Source organism: Triticum dicoccoides, chromosome 5A, assembly GCF_002162155.2.
Source record: "Triticum dicoccoides isolate Atlit2015 ecotype Zavitan chromosome 5A, WEW_v2.0, whole genome shotgun sequence".
Lineage (NCBI taxonomy): Eukaryota > Viridiplantae > Streptophyta > Magnoliopsida > Poales > Poaceae > Triticum > Triticum dicoccoides.
The window spans coordinates 385,619,238-385,636,244 of record NC_041388.1 but is presented as its reverse complement, the minus strand read 5'-3'; the positions used below and the strand labels follow the sequence as shown (position 1 = coordinate 385,636,244).

The following is a 17,007-nucleotide window of genomic DNA, read 5'->3' as shown; positions in this document are numbered from 1 at the left end:
AACTAAACACCGCGTAGTTGCATCAGTCCAGCCAATGCAAGACACCAAACATTATGCAGAATTGCTCCCCTAATGCAAGAAACCTACCCACCGGCGACCAAACAATATGCATATGTTGATTTTTTACCCGTTTTTTCTCAGCATGACTCAACTGAGGCACTTTGTTTGTACGTTTCTTTTTTTTAAATGCCTAAAGCCATATGTATTATGTTGGAAATATGAGCAAATTACTACGAGATTTAATTCGAATAAACAGAAGATAAATCATGACCACGGCAACATAGATTAAATTAATCATGCGAACTAGCACAGCAGATGAACATATCACATCCAGGGCACATACTAGAAACATGAATTCTACCACGATCTCGAACAGGAAGGATAGAATCACATACGATGCAGCGGGTGCAGCACCGCCGGCGTTGACGTTGTCGCCCATGTCGTCGAGGATGAGGTTGTCGAGGTCGGGAAAGAAATCGTCGCTGCCAGCAGTCGCGCGAGTGCGCTCCCCAAAAACCTGATCGCCCCTCTCCCGTACAGGATCACGAGAGGCGGGGTTCCGGAGGCCTGCTGTCCCTTCTCGCATTGCACGCCGGAAGGAGGGATGGAGAAGACTTGCTTGGCGGTGCAATGATCTGGAACGGTGGTGAGAAATCATACAAAGCGGCGGCGGCTAGGGTAGACGTCTGCCTGACTATAGAGTGCGGGTCGGGTAGGTCGTGGGAGTAAACCCCACGTCCGAGTCGTCACGATCCAAAAGAATCGGAAACGGTTCAGTAATTAACGCGTCCGTTAATTATTAATTAATGACTCATTAATTTTTCCCGTGCAGCAAAAATATAGACAACATGCATAGCTCTGTCCTTGGCTCGGCTCAATCCCGCAACCCGCGGTGCGGCACGTCGTGACGAGGCGTGACGTGGCGTGGCGAGGCGAGCGAGGAGGAGCGCGCGTGTAGGTCTTCTCTTCTCATGCTCATACAAGTGATAGAAGAGCTCACCTTATAAAAAGGTGCAACTCTCTCTCAACTTCCGGGGTGGGACTAAACTTTAGCCTCACTCACTCCACTCACATGTGTGCATGAATGGGCCAAGAGAATTTCAGAATTTTAGTTGGGCTTTGGGCCAAAGGCCTACTAGCAAAATTCCAACAATCCCCCACAAAGTCTCATTGGCACATCTCATCATTTAGTTCCAAAACATTGTTTATATACCGGTGCTTAGTGGAGACTGTGAAGTTGAACTTCCACTCAGAAATTTATGCTACACTAGATCACAACTTAAATAGTGGACTATGCCTTGAACTACAAGTTTTCTGTGAAACTAGTTTCACACAAATTCTTGATCGGTACTGGGCTGTCGCAAGGCTTCCCCGTGGGTGGAGCGTATACGTCATACTCCAGGGCCTTTCATGAATTTATTAGAGAACACCCAATTCTCACAGACTGTGACGTTAACAGTCAAATTCATATAGGTGTGTTCCTCAGAAGATGTTCTGCAGGACAACATCTCTACTTACCCGAATAAGCCACTTGGAACACATTAAGATAAGTATCAACCTTCCATGCAGATCAGGAGAGTATTGCATCTTCACGGAGTGGGATAATTAATATAGGGATACTCTCCTTCTAGCTGACCAACAACTTGTCTCCCACTTCTACTTCACGGGATCTCCGATCACATAGAGTGGGTTACCACTATGGACAACTCATGCGGTGGGTCTCAAACCCATCTCCATCGATGCATTATCTATCACATTACGTGATAGACCCTATGTGAAGGGATCTGCCAAGTTTTTCGACGTTTGGATATAATCCAACGTAATAACTCCGGAGTTCCTCAATTTTCTAACAGATTTTAGTCTCCTCTTCACATGCCTTGAGGACTTCATATTGTCCTTAGAACTGTTTATCTTGACGATCACAGTTTGATTATCACAGTTCATCAGTATAGGGGGTATTGGTTTTTCAACCATAGGTAAGTCCATCAAGAGTTCACGAAGCCACTCTGCTTCAACAGTGGCAGTGTCTAATACTGTGAGTTCTGCTTCCATAGTTGACCTCGTTAAAATGGTCTGCTTGCAAGACTTCTAGGAAACAGCGCCACCACCAAGTGTAAAAACATAACCACTTGTGGCCTTAATCTCATCAGCATCAGATATCCAGTTTGAGTCACTATAACCCTCTAGTACCCTTGGATACCCGGTGTAGTGAATCCCATAGCTCGCGGTGCCTTTCAAATAGCGCATAACTCTCTCAAGCGCATGCCAATGATCATCTCCTGGTTTTGACACAAACCGACTCAGCTTGCTCACAGCAAAAGAGATGTCAGGCCTCGTGGCACTCGCCAAATACAGAAGCGAGCCAATAATCTGAGAATACCTCAGTTGATCTCTACCAATCCGTCGATTCTTTCGAAGCAACACACTAGCATCATATGGAGTTGGAGAAGGCGTGCAGTCGCTATACCCAAAACGACTCAAGACCTTTTCCACATAATGAGACTGAAGCAGTGTGATCCCACCATTCTCATCTCTCAACAGCTTGATGTTTAAGATAACATCAGCTACTCCTAGATCCTTCATCTCAAAATAGCGAGATAAGAAATCCTTAACCTCCTTAATTAAATCAAGTTTGGTTCCAAAGATCAATATGTCGTCGACATACAGACAAAGAATAACTCCTTCGCCCCCACCATAGCGATAGTACACGCACTTGTCACCATCATTTACTACAAAGCCGGCAGCAGTTAATGTTCTTTCGAACTTCTCATGCCACTCCTTAGGAGCTTGTTTAAGGCCATATAAAGACTTTAATAACTTGCACACCTTTCCTTCCTGACCAGGTACTACAAAACCATCTGGCTGATCCATGTAAATTTCCTCCTTCAACTCTCCATTGAGGAAAGCCGTCTTAACGTCCATTTGATGAACGAGAAACCATGTGAGGTAGGCAGTGATAGTAGCACCCGAATTGTGGTCAGTCTAGCCACGGGTGAGTAAGTATCAAAGAAGTCTTTACCTTCTTTCTGGGTATAACCCTTGGCCACAAGCCGTGCCTTGTACTTTTCAATCGTACCATCAGGTCTAAGCTTCTTCTTGAACACCCACTTACATCCTACAGGTTTGCACCCATAAGTACGGTCAGTGATCTCCCAGGTATCGTTAGCTAAGATGGAATCCATCTCGCTACGTACAGCTTCCTTCCAGTAGTCAGCATCAGGAGATGCATAGGCTTCTGAAATAGTCCTGAGTGTATCATTCACGAGGTACACAATGAAATCATCACCAAAAGACTTTGTAGTCCTCTGTCTCTTACTCCTCACAGGAGTTCCATTGTCACCCTCAACAGGATTCTCAACGTGTTCCATCGCAATGGTGGATTCAGGAATTACAGTGAGTTCCTCACTAGATGGAGTAGGTATCTCCTGATTTGATGAACTCAACATATCCTTCATAGGAAATATGTCCTTAAAGAAAGTTGCATCATTTGATTCCATAATCGTACCAACATGCATGTCGCATACCTCAGATTTTATTATCAAAAATCTATAGCCGATGCTATGAAAAGCATAGCCCAGAAGAACACAATCCACGGTTTTTGGTCCAAGCTTGCGCTTCTTCGGAATTGGTATATTGACTTTCGCCAAACAACCCCAAGTACGTAGGTAAGAGAGTTTTAACCTTTTCCTTTCTCATTCCTCAAATGGAGTCATGGTCTTATGCTTTGTGGGAACTCGGTTTAGAACATTACACGCAGTCATTAGCGCCTCACCCCACCATTCCTTGGATAGACCCGAAGTGTCTAATATGGTGTTAACTATATCAGTTAGAGTTCGGTTCTTTTTTTTGGCTACCCCATTTGACTGGGGTGAGTAGGGAGGCGTCCTCTCATGGATTATACCATGTTCCGCACAAAACAGATCAAATTCATTGGAAAAATACTCTCCACCACGATCGGACCTAAGCCGTTTAATTTTCCGATCAAGTTGGTTCTCTGCCTCAGCTTTATAGTTTTTAAAGAAAGTCAAAGCCTCATCTTTTGATTTCAAAAGATACACATAACAATATCTAGTGGAGTCATCAATCAACGTCATGAAGTATCTCTTTCCACCTTTTGTCAACACGCCATTCATCTCACAAAGATCAGAATGTATAAGCTCTAGTGGCGCCAAGTCTCTTGCCTCTGCAGTCTTATGGGACTTGCGATGTTGCTTAGCTTGCACACATACTTGGCACTTAGAGCCTTTGACAGTAGAGATTTTCGGAGTTAAATTCATATTGGCTAGCCGCGTCATGCAACCAAAGTTAATATGACAAAGTCGTGAATGCCAAGTATCAGACTCATTATTGTGGCAAACATTATTAATAACTTTAGTGCAAATATCTGACAAAGATAGGCGGAACAAGCCTCCGCACTCATAGCCTTTTCCAACAAATTATCCACACTTAGAAATTACAACTTTATTGGATTCGAAAACCAACTTAAAACCATCTCGACATAAACGGGAACCGCTAACGAGATTTTTATTGATGGACGGCACATGATGAACGTTCTTCAGACGCACAGTCTTCCCCAAAGTAAACTTCAGATCGACCGTACCAACACCTCGAACGATGGCATGTGACCCATTCCCCATCAGCACGGGTGAAGTCCCTGTTGCCTGGTAAGAAGAAAACATGGAGGCGTCAGCACAAACATGTACATCGACACCGGTGTCAATTAACCAATCAGGGGATTGAAATACTGAAATGATGGTAGGAAAAATACCGTATCCTGATTCCTTCATATCAGTATCACCGATGACAACATTAGCGGACTTGCCGCTCTTCTCATGTTCGCGCTCCTCAAAGCGGTTAGGACACTTCGGAGCCTAGTGATTAGGATCAGCGCAGACATGGCAAAGCCCCTTCCCCTTCTTATGAGAATTCTTCTTGAAGTTGGTAGAATGTGATGGCTTGTTCTTTGTATCAAACTTGCCTTTGCCCTGAGTTTTGTTTTTATTGTTTTTGAACTTGTTGGGCTGGGAGTTCTTCTTCTGTACCATGTGGGCACTAGAACCTCCCTCAGCAACTCGAGCACGTGTGTCCTTTGCGCTCGCCTTCTCTTCAACATCAAGAGTACCAATGAGATCCGCAACGGAAAACTCCTGTCTCTTGTGTTTCAGGAAAGTAGCAAAATTGTTCCACGAAGGTGGAAGCTTGGCAATGATGCTTCCGGCAACAAATTTGTCCGGCAACACACACTTGAAATACTCAAGTTCTTTTGTGAGCGGTTGTATCTCATGAGCCTGCTGTACAACAGGGCGCTCATCAGTCATCTTGTAGTCATAGAATTGCTCCATGACGTACAACTCGCTGCCGGCGTCCGAGGCACCAAACTTGGCCTCGAGCGTAGCCCACATGTCCTTGCCGTTGTCAAACGACATATACAAATTCACAATGGAGTCATCAAGAACACTCAAAAGAGCGCCTTTAAAGAGGGTATCGATCTTCTCAAAAGCTTCCAGCTGTGCTGGATTAAGATCGCCCTCAGGCTTGCCCTTGGTGGCATCATAGCAGCCCATGGTCTAAAACCAGTAGACTGCTCTCGTGCGCCACCTCTTATATTGCGCCCCCTTAAAGGCAGGCGGCTTCAGATGCGCAGCAAAACCACTCGGAGTAAATTGCCTATAATCAGGTTTTTGGATTGTTGGAAATATGAGCAAATTACTACGAGATTTAATCCGAATAAACAGAAGATAAATCATGACCACAACAGCAGAGATTAAACTAATCATGCGAACTAGTATAGCAGATGAACATATCACATCTAGGGCACATACTAGAAACATGAATTCTACCACGATCTCGAACAGGAAGGATAGAATCACATACGGTGCAGCGGGTGCAGCACTGCCGGCGTTGACGTTGTCGCCCATGTCGTCGAGGATGAGGTTGTCGAGGTTGGAAAAGAAGTCGTCGTTCGCGAAGTCGTCACTGCCAGCAGTCGCGCGAGTGCGCTCCCCAAAAACCTGATCGCCCCTCTCCCGCACAGGATCTCGAGAGGCGGGGTTTCGGAGGCCTGCTGTCCCTTTCTCGCGGTGCACGCCGGAAGGAGGGATGGAGAAGACTTGCTTGGCGGCGCAATGATCTGGAACGGTGGTGAGAAATCATACGAAGCGGCGGCGGCTAGGTAGACGTCTGCCTGACTATATAGTGCGGGTCGGGTAGGTCGTGAGAGTAAACCCCACGTCCGAGTCGTCACGATCCAAAAAAAAATCGGAAACGGTCCAGTAATTAACGCGTCCGTTAATTATCAATTAATGACTCATTAATTTTTCCCGTGCAGCAAAAATATAGACAACGTGCATAGCTCTGTCCTTGGCTCGGCTCAATCCCGCAGCCCGCGGCGCGGCGCGACGCGTCGTGACGAGGCGAGCAAGGAGGAGCGCGCGTGTAGGTCTTCTCTTCTCATGCTCATACAAGTGGTAGAAGAGCTCACCTTATAAAGAGGTGCAACTCTCTCTCAACTTCCGGGATGGGACTAAACTTTAGCTTCACTCACTCCACTCACATGTGTGTATGAATGAGTCAAGAAAATTTCAGAATTTTAGTTGGGCTTTGGGCCAAAGACCTACTAGCAAAATTCCAACATATTATGCCATGTCATGTCGACGGCAACATGATCCATCTCGCCACCGCTAAATGAAGATGAATCCTAAATTTGTTCCTAACCCTACCACCATTGGACCGAAGCCCTGTGGTCCTCGCCCCTTCTTGTAGCCGAAGGGATGAACTAGCGGGAAGGGGGCTCACAGTGTTGTCTTGGTAGGGTAGATTAGCTGCCACTACCCGTCGCTTAAGTTGGGAAGCAGGAGCAGAAAGAATGATTGTTTGTGCCCCCTCTATTTGAGGTTTATTAGACACACATGTATTTCTAGATCATTAGTTTGGTAAACAAAATATAATTTTTTTTCGAGAAACTATCACTATTCATTTTCAATCATGGCAACACGAAGAACAATAGAGGTAATAAAAATTACAACCATGTCCGTGGACCACCTAACAACAACTACAAGCATTGGAGCGAGGCAAAGGCGCACCGCCGTCATCACCCCTTTCTCACCGGAGCCGGGTAAATCTTGTTGTAGTAGACAATCAGAAAGTCGTCGTACTAAGGTTCGATAGGACCAACGCACCAGAGTAGCAACCATCGCCGATGAAGAAAATCGTAGATCAGAAGGGTTAAACCTGTAAACACCTAAACGAAAACGAACGAAGACCAGATCGAAATAGATCCACCGAAGACCAGCACCAACCGAATCCCACAAGATCCGACAGAGACAAACCTCCACACACCCTTCGACGATGCTAAATGCACCATCAGGACGGGGATAGAAGGTGGGAGACATTATTCGTACTAAGGGACATCGCAGCCGCCACACAGCCCCAACCAAGACGTTGATTTTAACAAGAATGAAAATGGGTCCATCCCGCCAACGAGGGGCCGAGACCCTCCACACCTCCATGGCCTAGAGGCCATCGGAGATGGGACGGACATACGGCGGTACCGACGGGAGGAGAAAAACTTTTCTTGTAGAGCAGGAAAGAGAGACTTGAAGGTTCCTAAATAAAATATAATTGATATGTCAAAAAAAGCACTCCCACGTCCCCATATAAGTGGCATGGTTTTACTTCAAACCACGTTGCTTATTTTGGGACAAAAGAAGTACTTCCATCTATTTTTAAAATATATAATACATATTGACTTTTTTCCAAAAATCAAACTTCACAAAGTTTAACCAAATTAATAGAAAAATATGCTATTATTAATATTACAAAATAAATGTAATATAAAAATATGTGTCAGAGTCTAATTTGTATTACACATGTACATATTTTTCTTAATAGATAGACTTTCGTCAAATTTAAGAAAATCAGTCTGACCTGTATGTTTGAAAAAAGGGAGCATTCAAACATGAATTCAAATACAATATTTATTTAATACTCCATCCGTTCCTAAATATAAGTCATTTTAGAGATTTTCATACAAACTACATACGAATGTATATAGACCTACTTCAGAGTGTAGATTCACTCACTGTGCCCTGTATGTAGTTTATATTGAAATCTCTTAAAAGACTTATATTTAAGAACGGATGGTATATTTGGTCGGTAAAGTTGATGATCTAGAAATACACGCATAACTTATACTCTGAGTTTAAAAGAGAGATATTACTTCTCCGAGTTTAAAAGAAGTGCTAACCATAGAAAGCTGACACATGCAGTCGAGCAACAAGCAGCCCAGTTTGTTCAAAGTTGGGCCCGAAACGAAATACAATTCGCAAATGAAAACAGGTGAGATTGAACCCAGTTCCTACAAAGCCATCACATAATTCAAGTGCAGAGCAGTACAGGGCTACATGCAGAGCCAGAATCGTGCTTCGCATCTTTCCCTACAAAAGCCACAATTCCTTTGCAGACCCACAAACGCACTTCATTTCCCTGCGCTGAGCTTTTCCCGGTGTCTCTTCCCATAACGATGGCTTACCAGCATCTCACTGCTGCCACACAGCAAATTGCAGACCTCGCAGAAGTACAACATCTCTTTCTTCTCCGCCTTCTTCGAGCTTGCATTCTTGCCGCTGGAGCCATCCGAAGCTGGTTCATTTGCGGTCCTCGAGCTGCTCACTTTCGCGGTCTCGCGTTTGCCGAGTATCGCCTCGATATTCTGCTGGTGCCTGCTGCCACTGCAATGACTCTCAAACTGAGATTTGGAGAAACATTTGGCCTGGCACATCGTGCAGTTCCATGCCGGGTGTGGTCCTTGGTTCTTGACCATTTGTGGTGCATTGTTTTTCTTCAAGTTTGTCTCAGGATTCCTTGTCACGTTCTTGCTTTCTTCAAGCAGGGACTGGACCTTTTCTCGGTGTCTGGCGCCCTTCAGGTGGTTCTTCAAGTCTGTTTCGCAGGTGCATGTAGTTTGGCAAATGCCACAGCTCCAGACCCGTGATGGCTTCTCTGAAGGCTTCGGCACGGTGATGCCATCCGATTTTGCTTCCCCCGCCACTGCGGCGTTCTTCGGTGCGCCATCGCCTTTTACGGATGCTTCCGCAATGTTCTGCTGGTGTCTTTTGCCTTGGAGGTGCGCATCAAATGTCGATTTGGATGTGCCGCGGGCCTGGCAGGTACTGCAACTCCAGTTTATCGAGGATGTTTTCCTCTGTTCTGTGCCAAGAGATGGTTCTGCTGCTCCTGCTTTCGCCTTCTGATCACTTGGCTTGGTTCCTGGGCCCAGTGTTGCTACATTTGCCAAGTGCTTCTGCCCAGCATAATGCATCTGTAGGTTCTTCTCACAGGTCGCTTGCACCTGGCAGACGGTGCAGTTCCATTTCTTGGGTGGTTTGAGCTTCTTAACTGGAATGGTTATTCCTGTTAGTTCCGACTTCTCCGCAAGCGACGTCTTACTTGGCGGAACAGCCTGTTTGATAATTTAACCAAGATCGTTAGTAAATGAACCTTTGAAAGCAAGGAGAGCAAACTTGGTAAGGAGTTGGATGCAGAAAAACATGGAAAGTAAACTCGCTCCTATTAGTACTCCTATGTTCCATGTACAAATCCTACAATACCCAAGTAATTTGTCATCACAAGATAGGAAGTTTTTGTCGCGCAAGGAGTTTGATTGATTTTGGTTTGTAGAATCATAATTCTGAAACAGTATTATAAAATGTCAATAGTCAAGACACAACAGATGCAGTTCAAATCTCACAAGCTGTTCTCACCTTATTGGAGTCAGGCAGTTTATGCTCATCAAACTCTGCATTCTGTAGAGACATGAGCTTCTGGGCGCTTAACAGACACGGCTTACACCGTCCAGCATCTGCCACCGCCGCCGCTCCGTGCAATGGCATCGGTGTGGCCTGGTGGTCACCAGCCGCAGAGCGCGGGGCCATGGGCTGCTTGGCACTGAACGGCAACGGCGTAGACCATCCAGCATCTGCGGCATCGACACGGTGCAATGGCATTGGCGTGGCCTGGTGGCCACCAGCGGCGGCGCGCTGGGCCAGGAGCTGCTCGGAAGTGGACGACCACGGCTTAGACGATCCAGCATCTGCGGCGGCCACACCGTGCAATGACATCGGGGTGGTCTGGTGGCCACCGGCCGCAGCAAGCAGGGCCATGGGCTGCTCAGCGCTGAACGGCAACGGCTTAGACCATCCAGCATCTGCGGCATCGGCACCATGCAATGGCATCAGCGTGGCCTGGTGGCCACCAGCCGGAGCGCGCAGGGACATGAGCCGCTGGACACTGAACGGCGACGGCTTAGAAGGTCCAGCATCTGCGGCGGCCATGCCGTGCAGTGACATCGGGGTGGTCTGCAGGTGGCCAACGGCAGCAGCAAGCAGGGCCATGGGCTGCTGCTCGGCAGTGAAAGGCCACGACTTAGACGGCCCAGCATCTGCGACGGCCACGCCGTGCAATGACATCGGGGTGGTCTGGTGGCCACCGGCCGCAGCAAGCAGGGCCATGGGCTGCTCTGCACTGAATGGACATGGCTTAGACCGTCCATCACCTGCGGCAGCCGCGCAATACATCGGCATCGGAGTGGCCTGGTTGCTATCGGCGGCAGCGCGCAGGGCCATGTGCTGCTTGGTGCTTAACGGCCACGGCTTAGACCGTCCATCATCTGTGGTGGCCACGCCGCACCATGGCATCAGCGGGGTCTGGTGGCCACCGGGCATGGCGCGCAGGCGCAGGGTCATAGGCTGCTCGTCACTGAACGGCCACGGCGTAGACCGTCCAGCATCCGCGGCGGCCACACTGTGCAATGGCATCGATGTAGTCTGTTGCCCACCGGCAGAAGCGCGCAGGGCCATGGGCTGCTCGGCACCGAATGGCAAAAGCCCATACCGTCCAGCATCTGTGGCGGCCAGGCCAAGCAATGGCATCGGCGTGGCGGCGCGCAGGGCCATGAGCTGCTCAGCACTGAGCGGGCACGGCCTAGGCCGCCCAGCATCTGCTGCGGCCACGCCATCCAATGGCGCCACGGCCGCGCGCTCCATCTTGGCCAGCTCGGCCACGATGATCTCCTGGCGAAGGCGGTCCATGTGGAGCTGCGAGAGCAGCGCAGCCCTCATCACCGTCATCGGCTCCTCCTCCCCTGCACCAGGGCATTGCGCAGCAATTAATTAGATGGTCGGCGTGACCAAAATTCCAACTCCTCGTGAACAAAAATTCCAAATCGGAGTATTAAGGGAGAAAAAGAAAAATCTGCATGTGATTTGAAATAGCAAGGTGGATAATGTTATGCTAGGATGGACTTAGGTTAGGTCTGTCCATGGAAGAGGGGGCATGTTTGCGAGATTTCTCGACGGCAAAGATGAAGGTTGTGATGCGCGGGTTGTTCTCCGATTCTGGTATCTTCTGCCCCCGCAGACAGATCCGAAACTCCTTTCGAGAAACAAACGAGCGAGCGAATCCAAATCGTAACAAACTCCAATCTACTAGTAGCACACGAAAGAAACTGCGGCCTTATTTTCGATTCCTAAAAAACCAGCGCATAGCGGCGGCGCAGATATTGGAGTTCTTGGCGCGGAATCACAACAGTAGTTGCAAGCATCTGAACACATGAGAGAACTGAGAGCAAAATGGTTCTGCGATTACTTCATTTGCAGTTAATATTTGACAGGGAAGAAACGACCAGAGGGACAAGGGCGGATGTTTAGAGTGGCTCGACGCGTACCGTGCGACGGGGGGTCGGGGAAGCGGTGGGCGTCGCCGGCGTCGTCGGTGGCTCGACCGCGGCGAGAGAACTCCATCGGTCGGGTCCCCCGGCCCCGGGGAGCAGAGCAGCGGCGGAGCGAGTCCGGGCCGCAGTGGTTGGTTGGTGGTTTTGTTTGGGGCGAGGAGAGGGAGAGCAGGAGGCGCGCGAGAATAGAGGAGCGTGGAGTGCGAACGGATTTCCTTTGGCACGAACAATGGTTAATAAGACAGTTTTATTTTAAGTTTTGCATATAAATTATAGATGACAAAAAACATGTCTACAATGGATTATTTCTTAGCTTTATCTTCAATAATTAATTGTTCCTAAAAACATAGTGAGACAAATTGTGCTAAGAAATCATCTTTTGTCTTCTCTTAAATAAGATAAGACAAGCCTTCTCTTATGGTTTCTCTCTCCTCCACCTCATCATTTATCCTACGTGACACTCTTAAGATAGAACCATTGTACATGCTTTTATTTTTATTTTTATTAGGCTGGTCGTAATGGTAGTATTATAGATAGTATCATGCATGCCAACTAGGCAATTTTAATGAGGTGTCATAGCATTAAATGAAGAAAGAGAGGGTGGAGTATCATATCATGATACCGTATCATAATAAATGTTATACTACTTTGTGTCATGCATGACAATAAATAGAGTACTATATGATACTAATATATGATACTATGCATTAGAGAGGTAGTATCATACACTAGTATCATATGCATGATACTAGTATATGATACTCCCCATTACAACCAACCTTAGAGCGCGTGGGTGTAGGAGACGAAACTCTCCTTGCGCCTTCAATGCGAAGGGGACCTGGCCCGATCACGACGATTGGGCAGCTTGGGAGGTTTTACTGGGAAAGGCCGATCACTATGATTGGGGGCGGCTTTGACAGGTTTCTCACTCGCAGACGAAATGGAGTACATGCGTCCTTGCAAACTTGAAATAAATAAACTAGAAGTACTAAAATATACTACTGCCTGTCTCAAAATGTGAGACACTTTTTTAACACTAGTTTTAAAAAGAGAGAGCCCCCTCTTCAATTTTCATTAGGCTACCTTAACGCATCGGGGGCTAAGCACATTAAAACTTTAGCAATTAAAGCCTCCAATGCAAGGTACTTAAGACTAGTCATAGTGGGGAGTAACTTATACTAGTGTCATGCATATGACACTAGTTTAAGTTACTATCTTCATAGTGCAAAGTAACATAATAGTAGTGTCATAGATGACTTCATTTATTAACTTATAGACTCATCTTTTCTTGAAAAATGCTATGTTACAATAACATATTATGTTACTCTAAACACATCTCTCCTCATTAAATAAATGTCACATAAGCAAACTTGTCTTGAACTGCGGTATGTTACTTGCAAAGTTACTCCCACCATGACTAGCCTAAGGGTCTGTTTGGTTCCAATAAGTCACCTGACTTATAAGTCAGGTGACTTAAAATCAGCGACTTATAAGTCATGCCCGTTTGGTTGTCATCTGACTTATAAGTCATCTGATCACACCTTTTTATCTTGTTTTTGATGTAAAGGTGATGGGACCCACGCAAAAGGGGTGACTTATAAGTTTTAAGTTGGGATGGAGCAACTTATGACTTATAAGTTGGGGTGACGTATAAGTTGGGTCTATTTGGTAAAATAAGTCATTTTTTTCACTTTTCGACTTATAAGTTGGTGACTTATTTGGAACCAAACATGGCCTAACTTGTTGGTGCTAAACATCTCTCATTTAATGATTTTGCAACTAAAGTTCTCCGTGCATTGGTGGGCTTCTTCCATTTAAGTGTTTTGCCTAGATTCTTGTGCTTGGCATTGTTTCTTCCTGGGGTCATCACACTCATCTCTCTCCTCTTAATTACCTTGACACATCTGATTTTTTGCCTACATGGCAGCCTTAGCACCTACTATACAAGGTGGAGCATTGGGAGGGGCCTTAGAAGAAACCACGATGTATATAATACAATAGACTATACCATGTCAATATCTTTTCCTCCAAAGATAAAGGGAATACCTTCTTTTTAACTCAATCCACAAATTTCATTAATACATATTAAGAGCATATCAGGATGTACCGTTTCATCTCCTGCATAAGGATTACTCCCTCCGTTTGCTAGAAAGTGTGCGTCTAGGTATTTCAAGACAAATTAACAAATTTTGCAGAAGTCACCTTCCACCCTCATTTAAGCTACTAGCAGCTGTGGTGTTGCCGATAAAAAAAAGCAGCTGTGGTGTTGCTTCAATTTCAAGTGTATAGTTAATACCAACACAAAGCAAAAAAACAATCCAAACACCAGAAAGTACCTGGCGCCCGAGAGTTTAGCTCCACTTTCACTGTTCCTGCCATTTAAACTACTAAAATAACAATAGTACTTGGCACCAGAGAAATTAGAAGAGGCGCCATGTTTAAGAATTCGAACCCAAGCGTCTAACACAGCTACAAAAGGCAGCTCACATGAAGCAAACAGTACACCACACACACTATCCATGGCCATGGACTTGAACATAGCACCACCAGATGAGGAAGAACTCAAAGTTGCCTTGCATGAGCAAACTATACAGGAAGAAGATGAAGCTGCCTTGCATGATGAACTCCGGCCTGAACATCACTTTGATCTAAATATGGACCTATGTACTCTTTTCTGATCTGTTCAATTCTTCTTGTTCAATTTATTTGCATACAGTAGCTAATCATGATGGTGCCTTGAGGTAGAAGATGAACATTAGCCCGATGTTGCCCATGGAGAGGAGGATCTGCATGAATCGAATGAATCAGGTTAGTAAATAATTTAGTAATAGCATATTTGAATGTTCAATTACAATCTTACCCAACTACTCACAAAATCTCACCTTGTAGAGGATGAACTTGAAGCTGCTTTGCATGAAGAACTCCAGCATGAACATCACTTTGATCTAGACATGGACCCAAGTACTTTTTGTTGATCTGTTCAACTCTTCTTGTTTAATTCTTTTGCATACAGTAGCTAATTGTGATCTTGTAGACGATGAACTTGAAGACCAAGGTGGTGCTTTCCAAAGCATAGAAGAGGAAGTGAAAGCAATGAATGAAGCTCTGCATAACCTTCAAGTTGACCAGGAGAACTATGGTATATATGTAGGCGACATAGAGATTGAGTTTGAGGAAGAAGAGCTTAATGATTTAGAACCACATGAAGCCATGTATGATTCGCACCAGAAGAAGACATGCATGTGGAGCAAGAGCAACAAGATAATGAGCAAGTTCATGATAAAGACAAATACAAGAATTTAAAGATTTGCAAAGGACTGTTATTTATTAAGAATTGCCAGCAAGAAGTGTCAATAATAAATTAAAGAAGACCACAACTAGAGAAGTTGCAAACATGTTCCATGCTTCAATGCACAAGGTCAAATGTGTTTGGAGGAGAGCGAAGGAGTGTCTTCGACAAGGCGTACTCGTTGATGTAAGATCGAGGAAGCCGAAAAACAGTGGGCACAAAAGGATTGTAGTTGACCTCAATATGGTTGTTGAGATTCCTTGGAGTCAAAGGAGAACTATACGCAACCTCACAAGGGCTTTGGGTGTGAAGAAAAGCACACTGCATAGGATGTTTACAGACGGCTCACTCGATAGGCATTCAAGCTCACTCAAACCATACTTGAAGGAAGCAAACAAAATGGCTAGGCTGCAGTTTTGTCTCTCTATGTTTGACCAGCAAAGTTTGAAAAAAGGTGCACGTTCAAGGATATGCAAAACATAATCCATATAGATGAAAAGTGGTTTAACACCACTCAGAAGACCATGAAATTCTACAAGCTTCCATCAGAAGAAGACACACATAGGACCGTGCAAAATAAGAACTCCATTGACAAAACCATGTTTATGGTTGCTATAGCCAAGGCCTAGATATAATGCAGAAGCTATTTGCATTTTTGATGGGAAGGTAAGCATTTGGCCCTTTAACAAAAAGGTGAATTTCAACCTTTACTTCTTTTGTTTATTATGCACATAAGTACTTAATCTAACTTGAGTTGCTTTGTTATTTGTAGGAGCCAGCGCCACGGAAAAGTGATTACCGTCCAAGAGGAACACTAATCACTGATACGTCCATTTTGCATCATGATTTCCTACTATTATTTATAATGTTTTTATGCATAATAATGCTTTATGTGGTAATTCTAATGCATTTTCTATCATAATATGCAAGGTTTACACAAAGAGGGAGAATACCGGCAGCTGGAATTCTGGACCTGAAAAAGCTACATCAGAGATACCTATTCTGTACAACTCCAAATAAGTTGAAACTTCACGGAGAATTATTTTTGAATATATGAAAAATACTGGACCAAATAACTACCTGAGGGGTGATACGTCTCCAACGTATCTATAATTTTTGATTGTTCCATGTTGTTATATTATCATTCTTGGATGTTTTACAATCATTTTGTAGCAACTTTATATCATTTTTTGGGACTAACTTATTGACATAGTGCCCAGTGCCAGTTGGTGTTTTTTGCTTGTTTTTTACTTCGCAGAAAATCAATACCAAACGGAGTCCAAATGCAGCGAAACTTTTTGGAGATTTTTTCTGGACCAGAAGACACCTGTTGGGCCAAAGATGTACCTGAGGGGGGCTCCAAGGGAAGCACAACCCCATGCGTTCCTAGATGGGTTGTGCCCACCTCGGTGGCCTCCCGCGTCGCCTCTTTGCTCTATAAATACCCTAATATTCTAGAAACCCTAGGGGAGTCGACGAAAATCAATTCTAGGCGCCGCAAGTTCCAGAAACCACAGATCCAATCTAGACACCATCACAGAGGGGTTCATCATCCTCATTGGTGCCTCTCTGATGATGCGTGAGTAGTTCATTGTAGACCTACGGGTCCATAGTTAGTAGCTAGATGGCTTCCTCTCTCTCTCTCTCTTTTGATTCTCAATACAATGGTCTCTTGGAGATCTATTTGATGTCACTCTTTTTGTGGTGTGTTTGTTCGGATCTGATGAACTTTGAGTTTATGATCAGATCTATGTTTTTATCCATGAAAGTTATTTGAGTCTTTTGATCTCTTATATGCATGATCACTTATAGCCTCGTATTTCTTCTTCGAATCTTTGGTTTAGTTAGGCCGACTAGATCGGTTTTTCTTGCCATGGGAAGAGGTGCTTTGTGATGGGTTCGATCTTACGGTGCTTGATCCCAGTGACAGAAGGGGAACTTACACGTATGTATCATTGCTATTAAGGATAACAAGATGGGGTCTATTTCT

At 45.2% G+C, this 17,007-nt stretch overlaps 2 protein-coding genes across 2 annotated transcripts; both read right to left on the bottom strand.

Annotated features, from left to right (window-relative positions):
• Positions 1–8,249: 8,249 nt before the first annotated feature.
• LOC119297392 (UBP1-associated proteins 1C-like) lies at positions 8,250–10,235 on the bottom strand. Its single transcript, XM_037575196.1, has 2 exons — positions 9,762–10,235; positions 8,250–9,460 (listed from the first exon to the last, which is right to left on the bottom strand). The coding sequence occupies exons 1-2, from the start codon at positions 10,230–10,232 to the stop codon at positions 8,477–8,479; spliced, it is 1,455 nt and encodes a 484-aa protein (XP_037431093.1). The 5' UTR covers positions 10,233–10,235; the 3' UTR covers positions 8,250–8,476.
• LOC119299574 lies at positions 10,232–11,845 on the bottom strand. Its single transcript, XM_037576766.1, has 3 exons — positions 11,723–11,845; positions 10,273–11,140; positions 10,232–10,241 (listed from the first exon to the last, which is right to left on the bottom strand). Exons 1-3 carry the CDS (start codon positions 11,796–11,798, stop codon positions 10,232–10,234), a joined length of 954 nt encoding a protein of 317 aa, XP_037432663.1. The 5' UTR covers positions 11,799–11,845.
• Between the last annotated feature and the right edge of the window lie 5,162 nt (positions 11,846–17,007).